The following is a 23584-nucleotide window of genomic DNA, read 5'->3' on the forward strand; positions in this document are numbered from 1 at the left end:
TTTTACTCACCTGTTTTGGATTTGGATTGAGTCCCATGACAGGAGATCTTAAGGTTGAACTGAATTCCTTGCAGAATTCAGAGCAGTATCAGCCTTAAGGTCCCATCACAGGCCCTCAGAAGGAAAAGTTTATTGGTATAATAAAGCATTTAAAGACTTCCTTTTGTAAGAAAGATCTCTGAGAAGCCAAAATGATGGGAACAAACACATGGGCCCAGTGTGAGTAAGTACTGTCATGTACCAAACCCTGAAAATTGCTAGCTTCTGTTGGGCTAGATACTTCACACTGTCTCATTTAATCTTACTTAATCTGCAGTAACCTTTTGAGACAAATCCCATTACTACTCCCATTTTATAGCCAAGGAAACAGACTGGTGAGACTTTTGCATCCCAGTTCCCGGGCCCTGGTAAGGGGCAGAGCTTGAGTCACACCTTGTCACCTTGAACTTCCAGACTCTTCTATGTTTCTCTCCCCTGCTTTGCAGGGGATGTAGACTGCATCAAGGATGTAGACTGTTATTGCGATTCAACCCTTTCATCCTATGAAATATAGGAAAATTATTCCTGCTCATCCTTGAATCTCCACTGCCTTATACATTTAGAACCTCAAACATGTTTAATGTAATTGGTATCTCAATCCTGTCCTGGCATACTTGATTTACTTATGAGGTTATTAAATCGTTTTTAGAAAATAATTGCCTCACAGATTCAAGAAAATAGCACATTAAATACCTTCTTTTAAAAAAACCAAAAAACTGAGATCAGGAAAATATAAGAACCTTTTCTTTGGCACCACATTTTTCTGACATCATATACCAAAAAAGCAGCAGCCTTCTCTTTTCTTCTTTGTCAAGTTGAACATTCCCATGAGCAAGAGCTGGTGATTGCAGTGTTTATGATTAGTTTGGGGAGTCACTGGTTATGATTATGAAATGCCTTCAGACTAAAAGCTATAACCTTTCAATAACGACGCATCCTACCAGCAGGTTTTCTTGGTGTTTTGCATTTAAGGATCAGTGCCATATCCCAGGGATAAAACAGAACAGGTTGGCACTAGACAGAAAGCAGCTTTGCTCTTTTGAGCAAGCAGGTGAGGACACTGAGAAAAACGAGGTGCTAGGCATCAAGTTGAACAGATAGGACCTTAATCCTAAGGGTGCACCCTTGTTGTTTAGTCGCTAAGTCATGCCCTACTCGGACCTCATGGACTGGAACCCACCAGGCTCCTCTGTCTCTGGGATTTCCCAGGCAAGAAAACGGGAGTGGGTTGCCATTTCCTTCTCCAGGGGATCTTCCTGACCCAAGGATCGAACCTGCATCTCCTGAGGCAGGAGTCAGGTCAAAGGTGCATCGCTCACTGACAACCATCCTATAGAGTCAAATGTGAGAGTCAGTCTAAGTCTTTGTTTTTGAAAGTGTCTTTGGCTATACAAAGGTATCATTGGTCACCTTTGCAGTCAAGATATATTAGAATTTAAAGGCAGATATTTCAGTGGAAATGTGTTTTATATATTTATAGAATCTGACCTCCCCAGGCAGTTAGGAGCTGAGAAGATGTGGGTTTTACCTAATGCTATGTGACTTGGCCCCGCAGGAGCAGATCCCCTGGTGGAGAACTTCGAGCCTCTGTACGAGCTGGATGACTCCTGGGATGAGGATGGAGAGGATGAAGGGGTCGTACCGGGAACCACTCCTCTGGACATGGCCACCAGCTGGCAGGTGAGCGCCGCTCCGCCAGCGTGCTGGCTGCCTCTGAGGCGGCAAGTGGTCTTCCTCAGTCTTTACTCCCCAAAGCCCGCACCTGGTATTTTTAAAGACAGGCTGCTTGTCACGAGCTGTATTTATCTTGAAAAGCCTATCCGCTAAAGATCTAGGTCAGCAGAGTTCTGAACATAAAAGCGTATGCCTAATCAGATCAGAGTGAGATGAGAGAAACTCAGAATTCACAAAGCGTGTTGCCCATTACAACTCACACCAGAATCCTTCCCATCTGAGTTTCTGAAGCCAGGATACATGCCATGGTTTGCCTGAACTTCAGTAAGTAACTGCTGAACCTGAGAAGAAAAGGGGATTCTTCTGAGGATTTTCATCAGTGTAAACAGAACAGACTTAAAGCCTTCCTCAGAACTCTGCTGACCCAAGAGCTGAAGGTGAAAGCGGTTACCAGGTCCTCGGGCCCAGGGAGGGGGAGCCACAGGAGGAGGTGGGCAGCACACAGCTCCAGCCCAACTAACTAAACTCCCGAGGGGCAGGCACTGCTCAGGGCCCGTGTGAGGCCGAGTGAGAGCTGTGTGACCCTGGCAGAGACCACATGGCACTCTACCTTGAGCGCCTGGTTTTCCCAGAAGCCTCACCACAGAACGCAAAAATAAGCCACTCGGTGACCCCGTGGGGTCCTCACCCAGGTCAGCCAGAAACCACTGCAGAGAATGCAGAAAAGCCCCCATAGCTATGGGAGTTTCTTTTTCCTTTAACTTTTATTGGGGGTATAGCTGATATACAGTGTTGTTAGTTTCAGCAAACTGAATCTGTTACACGTATGCCCACTCTTTTTTAGATTCTTTCCCCACATGGGTCATTACAAAGTATTGACTACGTTTCCCTGTCCTTACAGCAGGTTCCTATTAGTTGTCTGTTTTCTTTTCTTTTATCCTAAGACTTTTTTGGCCCCTCAGTTAAAAGGTGGATGGTGCCAAGAAGCTATCCTCAAGCCTTGTGAGCATTTGTACACCTCAGTGTGAGCAAGCTCAAAAAACTCATTCTCATGAGCCTTTTTGCCAGGGGGCACAGCTTCACAGCATGGCGTGGGTTCAGTCCCTGACCTAACTCTCAGGGAAACGTCATTTACCGTCGACTCGGACCAGCACGTGGCTGCCTGGGTGGCCTGGACCACCTTTGTCCCTCAGAAGGGGTGTGACCTGGCTCTCTGTGAGGCTGGGTGGGGTCTTGCTATGTGGCTCAGACAGCGCTTGTGGGGCACAGCCTCCTGGGCCCAGAGCCCCAGAGGGCAGCCACGTCTGCAGGCCAGGGTACCGACTTCTCTTCCCACTCCACCTTAGGGGTACGAGCGCCTCCTGAGAAGGACAGGCTGAGTTCCTTACCACAAAGCAGCAGATTTCTCTGGTGGTCCCTGTAACATCCCCGCATTTTTCTTCCCAACAGGTATTTGACATATTAAATGGGAAACCCTATGAGCCAGAGTTTACATCTGATGATTTGCTGGCACAAGGTAAGCTGTGGGAGAACCAGGTGCCCCGAGCCAGTGTCACCTCCATCCTGACCCTGAAAGGGGCTGAGGGAGAGCCGGCGTTACCCAGACTCTGCTGCGAAAGGCAGGGGCTTCTCTCAGGAGCAGGGGGGTCCTGCCACGGAGAAGGTCCAGCTGTGATCTACCACAGCGTGGGCTGTTCTTACTCACCTGGGTGGCTGCTGACTCTCTGGTGCAAGAGCGCGACTGCTTCCCCGGGGTGGGAGGCGGAGCCGTGTGGCAGTGACCGGTCCCTCTGGAGAGTCTCTGATCAGTCAGGATGGTCATGTTTCTTCTTTACCTCTTTTAGGAGACATGAAACAGCTGACTGAAGATGCAAAGCTGCAGCTCTACAAGTTGCTAGAAATTCCTGATCCAGACAAAAACTGGGCTACTCTGGCACAGAAATTAGGTCTGGGGATACTGAACAACGCCTTCCGGCTGAGTCCCGCACCTTCCAAAACCCTCATGGACAACTACGAGGTAATGTGTCACCTTACGTTGTCATTGTAGTTCAGTCGCTAAGTCATGTCCAACTCTTTGCGACCGCCCTCGGCTGTGTTTATCTGACTGTGTTAACCTTACCGGCCAGAGCACAGTCCCTCCCCTCCCCCTTAACTCTGAGCAGCGAAATCTTAGTCACTCCCCATGTCCTGGGAGGGTGACCCAGGCCAGGAGGAAGCCCACCTTGGTTGTATTCAGATACTTTGAGGTGTGCTGCAGAAATGCTACTTGGAGGGTCAGGATGGTCACAGAACGCAGATCTCCTGAACAGGAGACTGTGCTCCACATTCGTGCTCTCCTCTACCCCAGCACAGGCCTTGGTCTCATGTGAGCACATCCCAGAAGCAGCTGTGAGGTCACTCCCAGCAGAGCCGTTACCTGGTGATGCTTTTAATTTCTAAAATAAATGCCGAAAAACCACGGGGCGAAGTTTCTTTCTATTGAAAATTCCATCATTGCTCATCTCTCAGTGGTCTTCAGAGCTTCAGGACGCCTGTGTAGGTTTCACTATAGAGCTTCACTGCCTCGGCAGTCTCTCTGCTTCTCTGTGACTTCCTGAGTGATCTCTGAGCTGAAACAGGAAACCTGATTCAAAGACGATGTTGAGGCTCCCTGCTTTTTTTGAGAGGCTCTCCACCAGACCTTCCATGCCCCCTGGCCGTCTCGGTGGAGGAGGCAGCCTGGCAGGGGGACGGGGTGTGGTGTCGAGTTTACAGCCTGCTTATTTCCTGCACAGGCTGGAACACAGAAGCACACTCTTCCTTCATTTCTCAGGTCTCCGGGGGCACCATCAGGGAGCTGGTGGAGGCCCTGAGACAGATGGGCTACACCGAGGCCATTGACGTGATCCAGGCAGCCTTCTGCAGCACAGACACCAGCCCGGCTAAGACCGCCTCCCAAGCCCATTCGCTGCCGTTCGCCCCCGCCTCCAAAAGGCCACAGATAGGTATGGAAAAACAGACAAAAAGCAGCTGAGACATGCCTCCAGTCTCCGGGGCTGTGGCCTGTCCTCCCCACCGTCACTCCTGAACACACGGTCCCTGCATCCGTGTCCCTCTCGGACCCCAGGTGCCGTTATCCTCCCCTCCCGCCGCTACTGCTCAGGGCGGGGCTGTCCCCAGCACAGGCACCTTGGCACGCGCGTTACTGAGGACGGTCCGGGTGGTGAGGGTAAGCCCGATTGCTCTCACTGCTTAAATTTCTGAGAGGGGTGAGCAGACCAATGTCTGTGGAACCAGGACTAAGCGCCTGACTGTGGGCTGACGCCCCGACGTTCCCATCAGCTGCTCAGCCTCCTCCCTGCAGGGGTCCTCTCATTCCTGCCGCCTCTCCCCGCCAGCCTCCACAACGCTGACCTGTCACCCCGCCTCAACACGTAAGCACGAGTCCTCCATCTCCCAAAACCTCCGTCTCGGCTTCTCCTCCAAAACCGCCAGCACCCCCTTCCTGCCCCTTACTCTCACCCAATGTCCTCGCCTCATTGCGCTGAGAACATAGAAAGAGCTGGAACCCTCATTCTGCACCAACAACCCCCCCAGCCCACCTCTCACCGGTCGGAGACGCTCCTCTGATTCTCGCCTCTCACGGGTCAGCCTTTTCTCCCTTCCCAACTGGATCCCCTGGCAAGCAGAGTGTGGTTCCCCTCATCTTTTCAAAATAACAGAAAACAAACATTCCCTTGATCCCCCACCCCCTTTAGCTGCAGCCCAACTTCTCTGATTCAGCCAAGCCTCCTAGAAGCCTGTAGCTATTCCTCACCCCTCATGACGTCCTTCCTTGACCCTGTGTGGTCAGCCCCTGCGCCAGGACTCCTCTCGCCACGAGGCCCAGTGTCCGCTCAGATCTGCTCATCACCCTCCTCAGCTGCCCCCAGGGCACAGGTGACCCGCACCTCCTGCTTCAGGCCCCTTCCCCCTGGACTTCTCCACGGCATGCCCACCCCCACCTGGTCTCAGCCTCCAGAGCCCCCTCCTCACAGCACAGGACTGGGACCCCCTCATGTGCAGACTCAGCACTGCCAAGGCGCTTGTGAGCAAGGCAGTGCTCCAGGAGGTCACGACGCCGTGAACCCTCCCTGGTCCCAGCACCTCACAGCATTCCCTCCAGCCTCCTCCTCTCTCTGATCACCACCCTCGACGCCCACCCCCATTTCTTACCTCCATTCCTACAGCAGCTCCCAGTTGGTCTCCCAGTTTCCAGTCTGTCACTCTGTCACCACCTTCAGTCCATTCTCTACACACAGGGAGCATGATTCTCTTTAAAAATGACGTTGCTCTGGTTGTATGTCCTCCGGTTCATGCATCCCTTCAGCCCGTCTCCCCTGAGTGCATCCTGCCTGCCCAGCACTGTTGCAGGCGAAGGCGGCAGGGGCTTGTCTGTTCTCTTTCCTACATGGCGTTCACACGCCCCCTCCCACCCCCTGCCCTATGTTCCTTCTGCTCCCCCAGCTCGCTACACTGATCCAGGCCCAGGGCCTGGGAGCCTTCTCTTCCCCTTCCCCGCACAGGTCCTTGCTTGGCGGGCTCCTTCTTGCCATCCATTTCAACACCAGTGTCTTCTTGTCGGAGTGGCCGTCCTAGGGGAGTGAGGACAGGTGTTACACACACTCTCGAAGAGAACAGGGTACCCCCAGAAAACCACCCTCATCTCCTATCTCATGACCTGATGCTCCTTCCACACTAAGAAGTAGGTAAATACTTCTATTTTAAAAAGCAACAAGCCCTCATTTTACAGTTATTTTTAAAATACCTCACAGTTCCTAGCACATAACAGAAACCCATAAAGACTGATCGGTTGAATAAATCCATCAGTAACCATAGCCATCTCACTGCCATGAAGGTCTTACTATTTCAGCACTGGAATTTAACACACAAGAAAGAGCTCTCTGACACGGGTATGGTAGACTTCTGTTTTCCTTGGTCCCTCTCTCCCTACGGGAAATCATTCACACTCTTCAGCTCCCTAGAGACACTTCTCAAAGGAAAATCAGACCTAACTGCCTAGTAGAAATGCATTTTCACTTTTTTTTTTTGCTACCAAAATGTTCTTGAGGCAGTATATGGTGTTGAATAGCATGTGTAGCCCAAAGAGCTCATTTTTAGTTCCTACTTCTGTCACCAATTTATTTTGCTTACATTCAGCAATTTCCTCTGCTATACAATAGGGAGTGGGTGGAAAAATACGCCTGATTTCTAAGAAAAAAAGTACACTTTGAGTCAAGAGAATTCAGAAAGGATTCTGACAAACACAAGGCTAGACTGTAAGAAGGAGAGGCGAAAACACTTGGCTAAGTCTGGTGTTTTCTGTCCCCACCCCGCTGTGTGGGCTGCGGGGATGAGCGGAGGCCGCCGGCAGACGCCGCCCGCGAGCCCGCCTGACGCACAGCAGCCCCGCGGGGTGGGGGCACCCTGCAGCCAGGCCTGGCCATGTCGGGGTGCAGCCCCGTGACCCGTGCTTTCTCTCCGCAGACGAGCCCCGGGACGACAGCATCTGTGACAGTGGTGTAGAGACCTCCTTCCGCAAACTCAGCTTCACGGAGTCTCTGACCAGCGGCACCTCCTTGCTAACTCTTAACAAAGTGCCCCATGACTACGGGCAGGAAGGACCTATAGAAGGCAAAATTTAGCCCGCTGGCAGTTTCCGATACCGAGGACACCAAAGCTCGGAAGCTCCACCGTGTCGCCCGGAGGAAGGAGCTGCACTCAAGGGTGCTCCGAGGAACACAGGCCCGCCTGGCTCACTCTGGGTGTAGTTCCAGGCCATTTAAACGTGGACTTCTTCTTTGGTTCTGAGATGAGTTTTAGTTGACGATAGTATCCACAGTCACAGCCTGCGGCTGGGCTGGTGCCCCGCTGGGAGCGCGGTAGCTTGTTGAGCTTTACCAGCTGCTTTCTGTCGTCATTGCTGCTGTCCCTCTGCTGCTTGCCCGCTCTCATTACAAGTTGTCACACCCCCACCTGGCCTTCCTTCTGGCTGTCCACAGCACAGCTGTGCACTCAGATCAAGGATTATGGAAAGGGATGTTTTAAAATGAGACTGACTTTGTATGATTTTCAAAGACTCATTTCCCTGAGTCTTTGAGAACTTCCCTGGGGGCTCAGTGGTTAGTACCTGGAGCTTCCACTGCAGGGGGCACGGGTTCCATCCCTTCTTGGGGAACTATTGATAAGATTCTACAAACCAGGTGGCAAGAAAAAGGAAAAAAAAAAGCTCAATGCTTTTTCTAATGTGATTTGAGGAAGGAACATGTACATGTCAATATTTAAACATGATTACAATCAATGCTGAAAATGGTATTTCCTCCCTTTTCTGCATTTTGCTATTGTAAATATGTTTTTTTAGATCAAATACTTTTAAAGGAAAAAATGTTGGATTTATAAATGCTATTTTTTATTTTACTTTTATAATAAAAGGAAAAGCAAATTAATGACCTCATCTTGTTTGATCTCTATAAATACTTTTCTAAGATGATTCTTTATAATCACAGGATCACTCCACAGCCTGGTTTTCAGATTCACAGCTCGCTCTAGAATCAAGTTTTTGATCCAGAAATGAACAACAACAACAGAAATTATCAAAAGTGTTTCAACTGGAGATGAAAGCTTTCAGTCTGTCAAATCCTTGCTAGGCTCGTTTTATGTAGGCCATATCACCTCATCTTCCTCCACCTCAGGCGCTGTTCTTCAGGCCTCTGTGTGTTCCCCATGCCTCTTGTGATGAAGCACTGAGACATTAGCACAACAGAGCCTCTGCGACAGGAAGCCTTCCAGCACGAATTTACCTTGTACCTTCTGGCTCTCAGATCTGCTGGATGACCTGCTGCAGCTTCTGTGGCCCTTGCTGTCTCACCGTGCACTTTTATGCCATGGAGATGCGTCTTTTCTTCAGCCTCGTGAACCAACCTCTGCTGGCTCCAGACTTCTCTTCTACAGCCTGCCGCACCTCTCTCGTCTTTACAGAATTGAAGAGAGTTAGGGCCTCGCTCTGGAACAGACTCTGGCTGAAGGGAATGTTGTGGCTGATTTGCTCATCTGTCCAGACCACTACAACTTTCTCCACATCCTTAATAAGGTTCTTTTCACTCTCTTATCATTTGGGTGTTCGCTGGAGTAGCACTTTTCATTTTCCTTCAAGACCCTTCCCTTTGCATTCACAATTTGGCTAGCTGGTGCGAAAGGCCTACCTTTCGGACTACCTTGACTTTTGGTGTGCCTTCCTAAGTTTGATCATTTCTAGCTTTTGATTTAAAGGGAGAGGCGTAACTTTTCACTTAAACACTTACAGGCCACTAAAGGGTTCTTAATGGGCCTGATTTCAATATTGTTGTGTCCCAGGGAATAGAGAGGCCCTAGAAGAGGGAGAGAGACAGGGAATGGCCGTTGGGCGGAGCAGTCGGCACACACACACCATTTATCAAAGTTGACCAACTTGTACGGCTCGCATGCAAAGCAGGAGGCCCAGGTTTGATCCCTGGGTGGGGAAGATCCCCTGGAGAAGGGAATGGCAACCCACTCCAGTATTCTTCCCATGGGCTATAGTGCATGGGGTCGCAAAGAGTCAGACACAACTGAGCGACTAACCAGCACCACCACCACCGACCTGTAAGGACGTGGTTTGTGACACTTCAAAACAATTACAGCAGTAACATCGAAGATCACTGATTACAGATTACCATACCAAATGTAATAATAATGAAAAAGTTCACAATATTTCAAGAATGACCAAACTGTGACAGAGACATGAAGTGAACAAATACTGTTGTAAAAATGGCACTTGATAGACTTGCTCAACACAGGGCTGCCACAAGCCTTCAGTTTGTTAAAAAAAAAAAAAAAAGCAATATAAGCAAAGCACAGTAAAGTGCAATCAAATGAGCTATGCCTATATTCCAGTTTTTTAAAGTTATATTTCTAAAATAAAAATAGCTCTGAGTCTCCTTAACTCTCCAACAGCAAGCATATGCCTCCACTCCTCGCCCAGTTCCGTGCCCCTGTGACAAACAGTTCTTTTCCAGGTGGCCATGACAAGGTCACCAGTTTTACCGTATCATGCTAACACTCCTGAGAGGCGAGGCCTTTGTTCTGAGGGGCGAGGCCAATGTTCCTTCCCTGCACATCTAGCCAGTCCTGTGACAAGAGCAGAAGTGATGGTGAGTGACTCCTGAGGTTAGGTAAGAAAATGCAATTCAACTTCTGCCCAGTCCCTCGGGTAGAGCTTGTCCTGTTGGAAGCCAGTTAGCATACATGCTCTGAAGGAGCCAAGTGGCCATGTGGAGACACCATCTGCGGGTGTTCAACCAACAGAAATGGCAGACATGTGCTGGAGTGAAGCTCTGAGAGGATCCCAGCCGTCAATCAACCCTGAATATTCACTGGAAGGACCGATGCTGAAGCTGAAGTTCCAATACTTGGGCCACCTAATGCGAAGAGCCGACGACTCATTGGAAAAGACCCTGACGCTGGGAAAGACTGAGGGCAGGAGGAGAAGGGGGTGACAGGATGAGAAGGTTGGATGGCATCACCGACTCAGTGGACAAGAGTTTGAGCAAAGGACAGGGAAGCCTGGCATGCTGCAGTCCATGGGGTCACAAAGAGTCAAACATTGTTGATTCAAACAACTGAGCAACCGCAGCAGGAGCCAGAGTCACACCTATGGGGCCTTCACTCTGCCTCAGCCGATGCTGCCCCGGAAGAGTCCAGCCCTGGCGGCAGATTTACAAATAAACGAAGCAACAAGCTGATGTTTTAAGCCTTAGGTGTGAGGTGCTTGTTACTGTCCCAACAATTCCCATACCAGGAGGTCATGTTAAAGAGACGCTGACTCCATGAGGAACAACAAAGAAACACACGCCGGAAATGAAAATAGCATTTCCCTTCTTTAAGAAGAAGCCTATTTCGCTTCTGTTCCTTTCTCTTCTCCCAAATCACAGTGGTGTCCTGAGTGTGCGTGTGTGCTCAGACAAAAGGCCACCAATGCTGTCTGTGCCTCTGAGGAAGGAGTGTCTTTCATTCTGGCCCGGCAGATGGGGATAAACAGCAGAAGGAATGCAGGAGACAGGTGGGGAGCTACAATGGGCCTGAAATAAACCTTCCCAAAAGCCTGTCTCTCAGCAGGAAGCCATTCAAAAATAGCTTCCTTAGAGGCTTCGTCATCTTCTGAGTCTTCTACACTCTGCAAGCACAACCCAGATTTTTTCAGGATCTGCAGTCTTTGTCTTTTGGCAGCAGGAAGCCAGGCTGCTGCCTGTTCACCCGCCCAAGTCCCCTGTGGTAGTTGGATGTGGTGAAGCTATTCCTGGACCACCATGGACAACAGCCCCCACAAACCCACCCTCTGCATCTTAGCCAGAATAAAGAGACAAAGGAGACAGGCAGATCTGAGCATCTGTGACGTGTCGGCCCCTTTGCTGTAATGAATTCTAGTCATAATTCTCAAGCCATCCCTATGGGTTCATATTTAACCCCAATTTTACAATGAGGAAACAGATAATCTGAATATGAACTACTCACCCCAAATTCAAATCCAGGTATATCTAATTCCACAGGTTATTCTTTAGTCATGTCTGAGTCTGAAGTCCTTTGAAGTTCTATATTTAAAAAAGAAAGAAAAAAGTACTTACAAATCCATACAAAAACAATGGAATCACAACGTCATACCCCAGCCAACATGCAAAATGAACCCAGAGTACCACTAAAAAGATACGTTGATTAAATGTTCACATGATTTTATTCTCCCCATAATAATAGGCTAAACTGCTTAAATATGAATTATTCATTGATGTGAGGTCCCCGGGCTGCATATCTTTCTCATGTTGTGAGTTTTGGGGGAACTTTCTTTCTGAACTGTGCTTCCCCCTTCCCCAGGTAATGGATTTAGGGAGGCATGGAGTCAAAAGATGATGTAACTAAAATTCTTTTATTTTCTCAAGGCTAGACAATATCTTAAAGATCACCTAAGTAAATTATCCAAATCGCCATCTTTTTAAAATCCCTACAATGTGATAGCACCTCCTTCCTATAATCCTGGCTGCAGCTGCCTTTCAACACCAATCCCCAAGGCTACGCGTTCCAGACCATTGGTTTTCTAGGTTCACCTGTTAGCACTGGGGCTGGGGGAGACACTGAGGAAGCGCTCATCTTAACCCAGAAGAAACATCCCCATCTCCTTCCTAAGCCCCAGCCCCTGCATCCCACCCCCCATCACCACCTGGGCCCCAGCATCAGTGGGCACGTTACCGTTGCCACTGGTGGGGATGTACATGCTGGGGATGTACATATGTTCATGGACCACTGGGCAAGTCAGCCCAATGCCAACGCAGCCCTTGACTGTCTTCTCCTTCCCAGTTTTGTTCTGGGAAGGTCAAAGCCACCACTTGGCCCTGACTGTTTTCCTGCCTTGCCAAAAGCACATCTTGAATGATGATCCACACAGGCACACAGCAAACGTGCTGGGGGCCATTGTGGTTCTGAAAGGCAAAGAGACTCCAGGTTTAAAACTTCAAGGAAGAATGTGTGGTACATCTGAAACTAATACAACATTGTAAATCAACTATACTCCAATAAAAATTAACAAAGAAAGGAAATGTGGGCAGGAAGTCACACACGCCCACACGTCCACCCCCCTTCAACAGAAGCAGCTGTGCTGGACCAGGGAAGACCCGCCCTTGCTCCCTCCATCACCAGATTTCTTCAAATCATGCTATAACGTGCAGTTTCAGTCCTCATCACTCTCTGCTACTGTGCCGTTTAAAAGCTCATCTGACTTCGCCCCCATCAACCAGCTACTCTGGGGGCTTTGTGCCAAGTTTCCATAGATCCATAGCCATTCAAGTACGGTGAAAAATCATTGAGATGCCACCAGTTTGCCAAGGTAGCAACAACGAAGGGAAATGAAATAGACTGAAAAACAGCAGAAAGGGTCACTCTGCAGGTCTGACCCTGGAGATCAGCCTCTTGGATGCCCGGCCTCTGAGCCCTGGAGTCGAAGGAGCTTCAACAAAGCTGCTCTGTTCTTTTCTCCTGCGATCCCTCCCTCCTCCCCGCTTTATCTCTCTATCCATCCTTCTTTTGGTCTCTCTCCCTCCCTCCCTCCTCTCTCTCTTTCAGCAAAGCCTCCAGCATTCCAGGGCACGGACAGCCGGTTCTGTGAAGCCTGGACAGGGGACGGGGTGAGGGCAGAGGGCCACAGGCCCTTCCTTAGTCTGCCCTCCCTGCCTTCCTCTGGGGATGCCTCCAGGAAACCAGTGTCCTGACCCAGGGTCCCCCTCCAGCAGCCACCAGCCTCATTTCCTGTGCACAAGAGGCCTCTGCTGGAAGAAACAGAACTTTGCATGATCACCCAACAGTTGGCACGCCTCCTGCTACTCAACTTTTTTGCGTCAATAAAACTGGAAAGAGGCTTACCAAAAGAAGGAAATTTAGAAACTTCTTCGGCTTACTGCCTGAGTATTTCTCCTCCAGCTCGGGTCACAGAAGTCTGATGATTACTTTCCCTTGGTAGAGAAGACTTAAACTGTTCTTTTTCTTTTGTCCCCAAGGCCTGATCATTCCAGCCACAACCAACCCTATTCTTTGAGGAATAATTGTCTGAAGCCAGCATTTATGACTCACCCATCCTAGGCATTGTACATCCTTTATTTTTTGTAATCATCACAACTCTATAAAACAGTAACTACTGCTAACCTCATCTTAAAGATGAGGAGACTGAGGTTTAGAAGTTAAGTGATCTGTCCAAGTTCAGTACATGTTAGAGCCAAACTCGCATACTGCAGGTTTAACTTCAGAGCAAGAGCCCATACTGCCCTGTCCATAGGCCCACCTACGCCTCACCCCCAAGCCCGCCTTTGTCCACAAGAATGCTTTTGATGATAAAATCAGAACACGTGACTACAAGTGGATTCAACAAACAGGGGCTTTGTTTTTTTAAAAAAATATCATAGTAAGATCAGAGATCTACATTTTACATGGAATATTGTCTTTTTTAATTTAGTAATTCAACTTTGTGAAAAACATTGCTTGGGCCTGCAAAAGCATCTGCTGGCCATGTACAGCTTGGCCATGGCCCAAACCACACTTTCTGCAATTGTACCTGCAAGATAACCAGGCAGGGTGATGAGCTGACAGTTCTGAGGAGGAATCAAGGTATTCACATCGCTTCTCTTCCAGGTGCCACTGCTGCCCCCTCACTCCCTCGGGCTGCCCGCCTCAATGATGCTGTTCCCAATGCCTGAGCAGATGCCCATTTTGCCCACCTCCGTGGGCTTTCTTTCATGACTAAAACACAGAGGCAATGATAATGATAAAAACATTTGTTGACTAGCTGTTGTGTACTCTCAGTATCTATGCATCATCTCATTTAGCCCTCACAATTAACCCAAGTAGTATGATTATTATTACCCCACGTGTACAGAAAGGCCCAGTAACTTATATGCAATGTCAAACAGTGCCCAGTAGATCTGGAACTCAAACATACGTATGTGTAATTTCAGAGTCCATAACCTTTAACTGTTGCAGCAACTAGGATGCTTTTGATTAAAACTTAGAATACCTGACTACAACTAGATTAAACAAATAGGCCTTATTCTTTTTAATAAGACCAGAGTGAGATGATTACAAGGCTAGTTCAACATCTCAGACATTCCCCCTGTGTCAACCGTATTCATTCGGACTTCCCTGGTAGCCCAGAGGTTGAGAGTCCACCTATCAATGTGAGAGACAGGGGTCAGTCCCTGGGCCTGGAGGATTTGACATGCCGCAGGGTCACTAAGCCCATGTACCACAACTACTGAAGCCCATACACCCTAGAGCCCATGCTCTGCAACAAGAGAAGCCACCATAATGAGAAGCCCACATACCACACCTAGAGAATAGCCCCTGCTTGCCACAATTAGAGAAAGCCCGGGCACAGCAACAAACACCCAGTGCAGCCAGCAATAAATAAATAAAAATTTTAAAAATATTATTTCCTCAAGGACACAAAAAGGTTGCAGAAGCTCCAAGTATCAGGTCCTCACCCAGCAGCGTCTCAGTCTCAGCAACAGCAGAGGGTTCCTCCTGCACAGATCTCTTTCTTATCAGCCAGGAAACCTTGCCCGCCCCAACCCCCACCAAGCCCCACACTAAGTATCACTTTATGCTTCATTTGCCAGAATTAAGTCACGTGCCTAACCCTAGGTGAATCACTGGCAAAGGAGAATAGGATTAGTATAACCAATTATGATTCAGTCCCTGGGGCTGGACATGTAGCCACCTCTATTAGTAGGGAAGAGGACGTAGCTGTAGAATGCCCCGCCAATAATGTCTGCTCCAACTACAGGGAACATGTGAACTGTCTCCCAAGGATCCAGTAAATTTTACAAAAGCCCTAACAAGTAACCATAACAGAATAAGAACAAGAGGGTTGTTCCCACATACATTGCGAGACAGGAATGAGTAGCAGCTTTCAACCAGACATTTCCAGGATCCCGACATCCCATTTCCCCAGATCTCCAGGCCACTTCGGTGGTGTTGTCATCCTTTGTACTGCATACACTGCATACACAGCACAACACGGCACAAGCTAGGGCTCAATAATCCTCTGCAAATACCAAAACCCGACCTAAGGAATTCAGCTGCATCACTGTTGCAAACTTTTTTTTCCCCATGGCAGGATTCAGTAACCCAGGTCTAAAGAAAAAGAGGAGAGACAGTTATAAAACACGATACAGTGAGGTGATGCCCTTATTTCTGCAAAGCCTGTTCCCTGTTTGGCCCCTATTCAAGGGCTCAGAGATGTCATGACAGGCAAGCTCCCTTCGGCTTATTGATCACAAACTTAAGAGACCAGCCTAATGGACCACCTAGTCCTGTGGTTTTTTTCCTCCTTGTGCATTAATTACAGTGACAATCTTGTAAGACTCCTTTCTCAACTGACATTTTTTCATTTTTCTTAAATTTCCTTTTTCAAAAAATTTTATTTAATTGGAGGATAATTACTTTACAATATTCTGATGGTTTGTGCCACATGCCAATACGAATCGGCCATAAGCAGACATGCCCCCTCCCTCCGGAACCCCCCCTCCCTCCCTCCCCACCCCATCCCTTCAAGTTGTCGCAAAGCACTAGCTTTGGGTGCCCTGCGTCATACATCAAAATCTCACAGGCTTTCTGTTTTTCATATGGTAATATATAAGTTTCAATGCTATTATCACAAACTTTCAAAAAACTTTCCTTAAGTGTTGAACAAGATGGCCTTATCCAACATGCTCCCTCATCAGAGTCATGTTAACCTTAATGGAATTGTCACCAGCTGAAATGACCTTATCTATTTACTTGCTTCTCGTCTGTCTCCCCCTCCAAGGCCAGTCCATGACAGCACAGACTTTCCAGCTTTTTTCATTGCAGTATCCCTGAGGACGAGGTCAATGCCTGCTCAGTGTTTCTTAATAAGGTCTTGGTAAATGAATGAACTGGTGGAGGGCACGGCAACCCACTCCAGTATTCTTGCCTGGAGAATCCCCAAGGACAGAGGAGCCTGGTGGGTGGATACATTCTTAAGTTAAACAGTCTTTACAGTCAGAATATAAATGTGTCTTAACAGTGGTTTGGTCTGTGACTTTAATAGTTTTGTACCACATCACTCTTGTACCTTCCAATAAGTCAATTAGAAAACAGGCTATCTTTTCTTCACTTGAAAATGTTACAAAATGCCATTTCTGCCTAACACATTTAAATTTATGCTCTTACTGAAATGATAAGACTGTGTGCACAGTCAAGGGAGACTCGGGAATATTTTGAAATGCATTGAATTTTCCACACAAACAATGCTGACTTGTTTCTCTCCCTAAATCTTACCAAGTTGGAGGATAAGTTTCAAATCTGAGAGCCAGAGATAGTCTCAGAGAATATTCTTCTGTCTCAAGTCTGTGTCACACTTTAGGAATGCTTGGGAAATATATCTATTTCTCCTGAAGGCCAGTACACTCTCATTCCAATAGAGAACAAAATCTTCCCATTTTCCAAAGTCAAGTAAGAGAAAAAAAACGAGAAGAGTTACAGTGAGTGTGATTGAGAAAATTACCATTTTTATTGTTTTCTTCACTCTAAAATGGGAAGATGGAATCCCACGAGCTGACCGCTCTCCACCTTGCTCCCTGGAATGTGCTCTGCAACCACACAGCAGAAGGACCTGAGCCTGGTCTTCCCATTCCATTAACACTTGCAAAACCACTAACAGAAGAGCCTTCTCAGACATCCAAAGCCCAGAGTAAGTACATGCAATTCTATTTCAGCAAGTGTGGCAAAATAAATCTACTAAAATGGTAGAAATGACTAACCTCAGTGCTGCACATGAACTGTGGAAGAACATTTTGGATGTAGCTATTCTCTTAGAGAAACAGTATGTATACACATTCCAGCACATTTCTCTCCTCTTATAAACCACTGTCAGCAAATATTTATGTCTATTCATTCATTTACTCTTCCTTTATAATTCATTCATTTCTGATATCTTCCCCTTATCTTTTAAAAAAAAAATTTTTTTTAAAGACATTTGCCTTGAGGAGGGGGATTAAGATGGTGAAGCGGGGGGACCTGGAGCTTACCTCCCCCAACAAACACATCAAAAATACATCTACACGTGGAACTCACAGAAAACTGGGAACTGGCCGAAGAAATCCTTTACAACCAAAGCTGCTAGAAAAATCTCCATGTAACTGGGTAGGGCAGAAAAGAGCATCAGGCCACGACGTGTGCTCCTGGGAGAGATCTGTAAGGAGAAGGTGCACACGAGTGGACCACTGCGCTGAGGAGTGAGCGGGTTGGCTCGCTACCTGGGCACCCCAGTCCTAGGTTCCTACACGGAGGAGATAAGCTCTCTCACCCATCGGGAAATGTGCTGAGACAGACAGAAGGGCTGGAGGAGCCTAGACTTGACTCGTGAGGAATGTATACACGTGCAGACCTGCTTACGACCAGGGCAGAGACAGCCTTGGCCTGGAGGCTGCCACCTCACCACACGTCCCAGTGTGAAGGGTCAGACGACCTGCCCACTCCATACCACAGCCTGGCGTGCGATCTGGGCAAAGATTGCGTCTAGATACAGAGAGACAGGCTAGGGAGCCTGCAGTGTGAGCCAGGTAGAACCGCCGAGGCAGCCTGCACCCCGGGGTGACGGGTCCAGCCACGAGAGACGTTATCAGCAAGGGCGCCGGGCAGCACCACAAGCACACGCAGCAGCTAAGCTCTGAATCGTGGGCAGACAGACCGGAGGCGCAGGCAGGAGTGGTTTCCCAGAGAGAGCATCCCGGCTCCACCCCCTTCACACCGTGGCTTAGCACTAGGCCCGGGGCAGACAGGCCCGGGGAGAAGTCTGCCACAGGGGCAGGCCTCAGGTAGCAGCAGTCACCTCAATCCCATTCCTGTAGATGGAACAACCCCTCACCACAGCCTAGCGCTAGACCTGGGACGATCAACAGAGGAGGAGATGTGACCTGGGGTTGACTTTAAGCAGGACCATGGATGCCGACACAACTGGCACATGGGTGCCCTGTGACCACACAGGCCTCGCTTCAGCAGCCATCTTTAGGGCAGGTCACACACGCAAGGCCAGGGGAACCTGAGGGAACCAACCCTCAGGGCTTTGACTCCAACAATCATTATATGCCAATAAATTGAACAACCTAGAAGAAATGGACAAGTTTCTAGAAACTTACAGCCTGCCAAAACCGAGTCAAGAAGAAACAAATAATCTGAACACACTGATAACTAGAAGTGAAACAATCTGTCATTTAAAAAAGAAAACAAAACCAAAAAACCATCCCTCCAAACAAAAGTCCAGCGCCAGACAGCTTTACTGCGATATTCTACCAAATAAACAAAGAAAAACTTATACCTATCCTACTCAAATTGTTCCAAAAACCTGAAGAGGAGTGCTCTTGTTGTTCAGTTGCTCAGCCGTGTCCAATCCTTTGTGACCCCATGGACTCCACTATGCCAGGCTTCCCTGTCCTTTACTATTTCCCAGAGGTTGCTCAAACTCATGTCCATTGAATCACTGATGGCATCCAACCGTCTCATCATCTCATCCCCTTCTCCTCCTGCCTTCTATCTTTCCCAGCATCAGGGTCTTTTCAAATGAGTCAGTTCTTTGCATCAGGTGGCCAAAGTATTAGAGCTTCAGCTTCAGCATCAGTCCTTCCAAAGAATATTCAGGACTGATTTGCTTTAGGATTGACTGGTTTGATCTCCTTGCAGTCCAAGGGACTCTCAAGAGTCTTCTCTAACACCACAGTTCAAAAACATCAGTTCTTCAGTGCTCAGCCTTCTTTATGGTCCACCTCTCACATCCATACATGACAACTGGAAAAACCACAGCTTTGACTATATGGACTCTTGTCGGCAAAGTGATGTATCTGCTTTTTAAAACGCTGTCTAGGCCCTCAGAATGGGAGAAAATAATAGCAAATGAAGCAACAGACAAAGGATTAACCTTTAAAATATACAAGCAACTCCTGCAGCTCAATTCCAGAAAAATAAATGACCCAATCAAAAAATGGGCCAAAGATCTAAACAGACATTTCTCCAAAGAAGACATACAGATAGCTAACAAACACATGAAAACTCATCACTGATTATCAGAGAAATGCAAGTCAAAACCACAATGAGGTACCATTACACGCCAGTCAGGATGGCTGCTATCCAAAAGTCTACAAGCAATAAATGCTGGAGAGGGTGTGGAGAAAAGGGAACCCTCTTACACTGTTGGTGGGAATGCAAGCTAGTACAGCCGCTATGGAAAACAGTGTGGAGATTCCTTAAAAAACTGGAAATAGAACTGCCATATGACCCAGCAATCCCACTTTTGGGCATACATACCGAGGAAACCAGACCTGAAAGAGACACGTGCACCCCAATGTTCATCGCAGCACTGTTTAATAGCCAGGACATGGAAACAACCTAGATGCCCATCAGCAGACGAATGGATAAGGAAGCTGTGGTACATATACACCATGGAATATTACTCAGCCATTAAAAAGAATTCATTTGAATCAGTTCTAATGAGATGGATGAAACTGGAGCCCATTATACAGAGTGAAGTAAGCCAGAAAGATAAAGACCGATACAGCATACTAACGCATATATATGAAATTTAGAAAGATGGTAACGATAACCCTATATGCAAAACAGAAAAAGAGACACAGATGTACAGAACAGACTTTTGGAATCTGTGGGAGAAGGTGAGGGTGGGATGTTTCGAGAGAACAGCATTGAAACAAGTATACTATCAAGGGTGAAACAGATCACCAGCCCAGGTTGGATGCATGAGACAAGTGTTCAGGCCTGGTGCACTGGGAAGACCCAGAGGGATCGGATGGGGAGGGAAGTGGGAGGGGGGATCAGGATGGGGAATACGTGTAAATCCATGGCTGATTCATGTCAATGTATGGCAAAAACCACTACAATACTGTAAAGTAATTAGCCTCCAACTAATAAAAATAAAAATAAATGAATAAAATAAAACGCTGTCTAGGTTTGTCATAGCTTTTCTTCCAAGGAGCAAGTGTCTTTTAATTTCATGGCTGCAGTCACCATCCACAGTGATTTTGGAACCCAAGAAAATAAAGTGTCACTGTTTAGAACACTCCCAAATTCATTCTATGAAGCTACCATCACCATGACACCAAAACCAAAGACATTACAAAAAAGAAAACTACAGCCAATATCTTTGAGGAATATAGACACAAATATCCTCCACAAAATATTAGCAAACCAAATCCAACAATACATACGAAGGATCATAACCCACGATCAAGTTAGATTCATTCCAGGGTCTCAAGGATGGCTCAACATATGCAAACCAATGTGACATATCACATTAACAAAAGAAAAGACAGAAATCATACCATCATCTCAAAAGACACAGAAAAAGCATTTGACAAAATTCAACATCCATCCCTGATAAAAAAAAAACTTTCACCAAAGTAGGAGGGGAGCAATTTCAACATCATAAAAGCCATTTACAACAATCCCAGAGCCAACATAACATTTAACGGTGAAAACCTGAGAGGCTTCCCACTAAGTTCAGGGACAGGACAGGGATGCCCACTCTCACCACTACTATTTACAAAGTATTATAAGTCCTAGCTACAGCAATCAGACAAGGGGAAAAAAAGGCATCAAAATTGGAAGGGAAGAGGTAAAATTGTCACTATTTGTAGATCACATAACACTCTATATTGTTCAATTGCTCAGTCATGTCCAACTCCCTGTGACCCTGTGGACAGCAGAATGCCAGGCTTCCCCATCCTTCACCATCTCCCAGAGCATGCTCAAACTCATGTCCATTGAGTCAGTGACGCCATACTCTATGTAGAGAACCCTAAATTCTTCTCACAAAGACTATTAAATGAATTCAGCAAGGTAGCAGGATACAAAATTAACATACAGAAATCTGTTGCATTTCTTCACACTAATAACAAAATATTAGAAAGTTAAAAAAATACCATTTAATATCATGTCATAATATCAAAAATATCAAAAAACAAAATACCTAGGAATAAACTTAATCAAGGATGTAAAAAACCTATACACTGAAAACTAAAATATTGATAATGAAAACCAATGGTGATTCAAATAAATGTATGATAATCCATGATCTTGGATTGATGAATTAATACTGTTAAAATGGCCATAGTACCCAAAGCAATCTACAAATTTAGTGCAATCCCTATCAAAATACCCATGATATTTTTCACAGAACTAGAATCAGTCCAGTTCAGTCACTCAGTCGTGTCCAACTCTTTGTGACTCTGTGAATCGCAGCACGCCAGGCCTCCCTGTCCATCACCAACTCCCGGAGTTTACTCAAACACATAACCATTGAGTCGGTGATGCCATCCAGCCATCTCATCCTCTGTCATCCCCTTCTCCTCCTGCCCCCAATCCCTCCCAGCATCAGGGTCTTTTCCAAAGAGTCAGCTCTTCGCATAAGGTGGCCAAAGTATTGGAGTTTCAGCTTCAGCATCAGTCCTTCCAATGAACACCCAGGACTGATCTCCTTCAGGATGCACTGGTTGGATCTCCTTGCAGTCCAAGGGACTCTTAAGAGTCTTCTACAACACCACAGTTCAAGAGCATCCATTTTTTAGGCGCTCAGCTTTCTTCACAGTCCAACTCTCACATCCATACATGACCACTGGAAATACCATAGCCTTGACTAGACGGACCTTTGTCGGCAAAGTAATGTCTCTGCTTTTTAATATGTTATCTAGGTTGGTCATAACTTTCCTTCCCAGGAGTAAGCGTCTTTTAATTTCATGGCTGCAATCATCATCTGCAGTGATTTTGGAGCCCCCCAAAATAAAAGTCTGACCCTGGTTTCACTGTCTCCCCATCTATTTCCCATGAAGTGATGGGACCAGCTGCCATGATCTTAGTTTTCTGAATGTTGAGCTTTAAGCCAACTTTTTTACTCTTTCACTTTCATCAAGAGGCTTTTTAGTTCCTCTTCACTTTCTGCCATAAGGGTGGTGTCATCTGCATATCTGAGGTTATTGATACTTCTTGTTGCAATCTTGATTCCAGCTTGTGCTTCTTCCAGACCAGCGTTTCTCATGATGTACTCTGCATATAAGTTAAATAAGCAGGATGACAATATACAGCCTTGATGTACTCCTTTTTCTATTTGGAATCAGTCTGTTGTTCCATGTCCAGTTCTAACTGTTGCTTCCTGAGCTGCATACAGGTTTCTCAAGAGGCAGGTCAGGTGCTCTGGTATTCCCATCTCTTTCAGAATTTTCCACAGTTTACTGTGATCCACACAATCAAAGGCTCTGGCATAGTCAATAAAGCAGAAATAGATGTTTTTCTGGAACTCTCTTGCTTTTTCAATGATCCAGCAGATGTTGGCAATTGGATCTCTGGTTCCTCTACCTTTTCTAAAACCAGCTTGAACATCTCGAAGTTCATGGTTCACATATTGCTGAAGCCTGGCTTGGAGAATTTTGAGCATTACTTTACTAGCATGTGAGATGAGTGCAATTGTGCGGTAGTCTGAGCATTCTTCGGCATTGCCTTTCTTTGGGATTGGAATGAAAACTGACCTTTTCCAGTCCTGTGGCCACTGCTGAGTTTTCCATATTTGCTGGCATATTGAGTGCAGCACTTTCACAGCATCATCTTTTAGGATTTGAAATAGCTCAAGTGGAATTTTATCACCTCCACTAGCTTTGTTTGTAGTGATGCTTTCTAAGGCCCACTTGACTTCACATTCCAGGATGTCTGGCTGTAGGTGAGCAATCGCACCATTGTGATTATCTGGGTTGTGAAGATCTTCTTTGTACAGTTCTTCTGTGTATTCTTGACACCTCTTCTTAATATCTGCTCCTTCTGTTAGGTCCATACCATTTCTGTCCTTTATCAAACCCATCTTTGCATGAAATGTTCCCTTGTTATCTCTAATTTTAGAGAAAGGCAAATCAAAACTACAATGAGGGTATCACTTCACACATGTCAGAATGGCCATCATTAAAAAGTCTACAAATAACAAATGCTGGAGAGGATGTGGAGAAGAGGGAACCCTGCTACATTTTTGGTGGAAATGTAAATTGGTGCAGCCACTATGAAAAACAATATGGAGATTTATTTAAAAAATAAATTTTTTTTAATTGCTGCCATACAATCCAACAAATTCTACTTCTGGGCATATATCTGGCAAAAACTCTTAATTGAAAAGATGCACTCACCCTGGTGTTCATAGCAGCACTATTTACAATAGCTAAGGCATGGAAGCAACCTAAATGTCTATTGACAGATGCACAGATAAAGATGTGGTATGTTTATACTGGGTTGGCCAAAT

At 46.7% G+C, this 23584-nt stretch overlaps 1 protein-coding gene and 2 long non-coding RNA genes across 5 annotated transcripts in view; 1 reads left to right on the forward strand and 2 right to left on the reverse strand.

The window, feature by feature from the left end:
* The window catches only part of NFKB1 (nuclear factor kappa B subunit 1), a 121905-nt gene extending 113720 nt beyond the window's left edge, over positions 1 to 8185 (forward strand). For both annotated transcript variants that reach the window (XM_043438262.1, XM_043438263.1), the window contains exons 20-24: positions 1595 to 1719; positions 3163 to 3229; positions 3558 to 3730; positions 4526 to 4697; positions 7219 to 8185. In XM_043438262.1, the coding sequence (XP_043294197.1) occupies positions 1595 to 1719; positions 3163 to 3229; positions 3558 to 3730; positions 4526 to 4697; positions 7219 to 7376 (695 nt within the window). In that variant the 3' untranslated portion in view covers positions 7377 to 8185. The remainder of the gene's footprint in view (positions 1 to 1594; positions 1720 to 3162; positions 3230 to 3557; positions 3731 to 4525; positions 4698 to 7218) is intronic.
* LOC122422052 lies at positions 4250 to 6158 on the reverse strand. 2 transcript variants are annotated; one of them, XR_006263715.1, is made up of 3 exons: positions 5908 to 6158; positions 5295 to 5370; positions 4250 to 4322 (listed from the first exon to the last, which is right to left on the reverse strand). It is a non-coding gene; the product is annotated as an uncharacterized LOC122422052 (long non-coding RNA). The 2 variants fall into 2 exon arrangements; XR_006263716.1 differs by having other exon boundaries at positions 5295 to 5398.
* Positions 6208 to 14568, reverse strand: LOC122422051. The gene is made up of 3 exons (XR_006263714.1): positions 13838 to 14568; positions 11260 to 11336; positions 6208 to 6326 (listed from the first exon to the last, which is right to left on the reverse strand). It is a non-coding gene; the product is annotated as an uncharacterized LOC122422051 (long non-coding RNA).
* Positions 14569 to 23584: the final 9016 nt, after the last annotated feature.

This window comes from Cervus canadensis, chromosome 19, assembly GCF_019320065.1.
Source record: "Cervus canadensis isolate Bull #8, Minnesota chromosome 19, ASM1932006v1, whole genome shotgun sequence".
Taxonomy (NCBI): domain Eukaryota; kingdom Metazoa; phylum Chordata; class Mammalia; order Artiodactyla; family Cervidae; genus Cervus; species Cervus canadensis.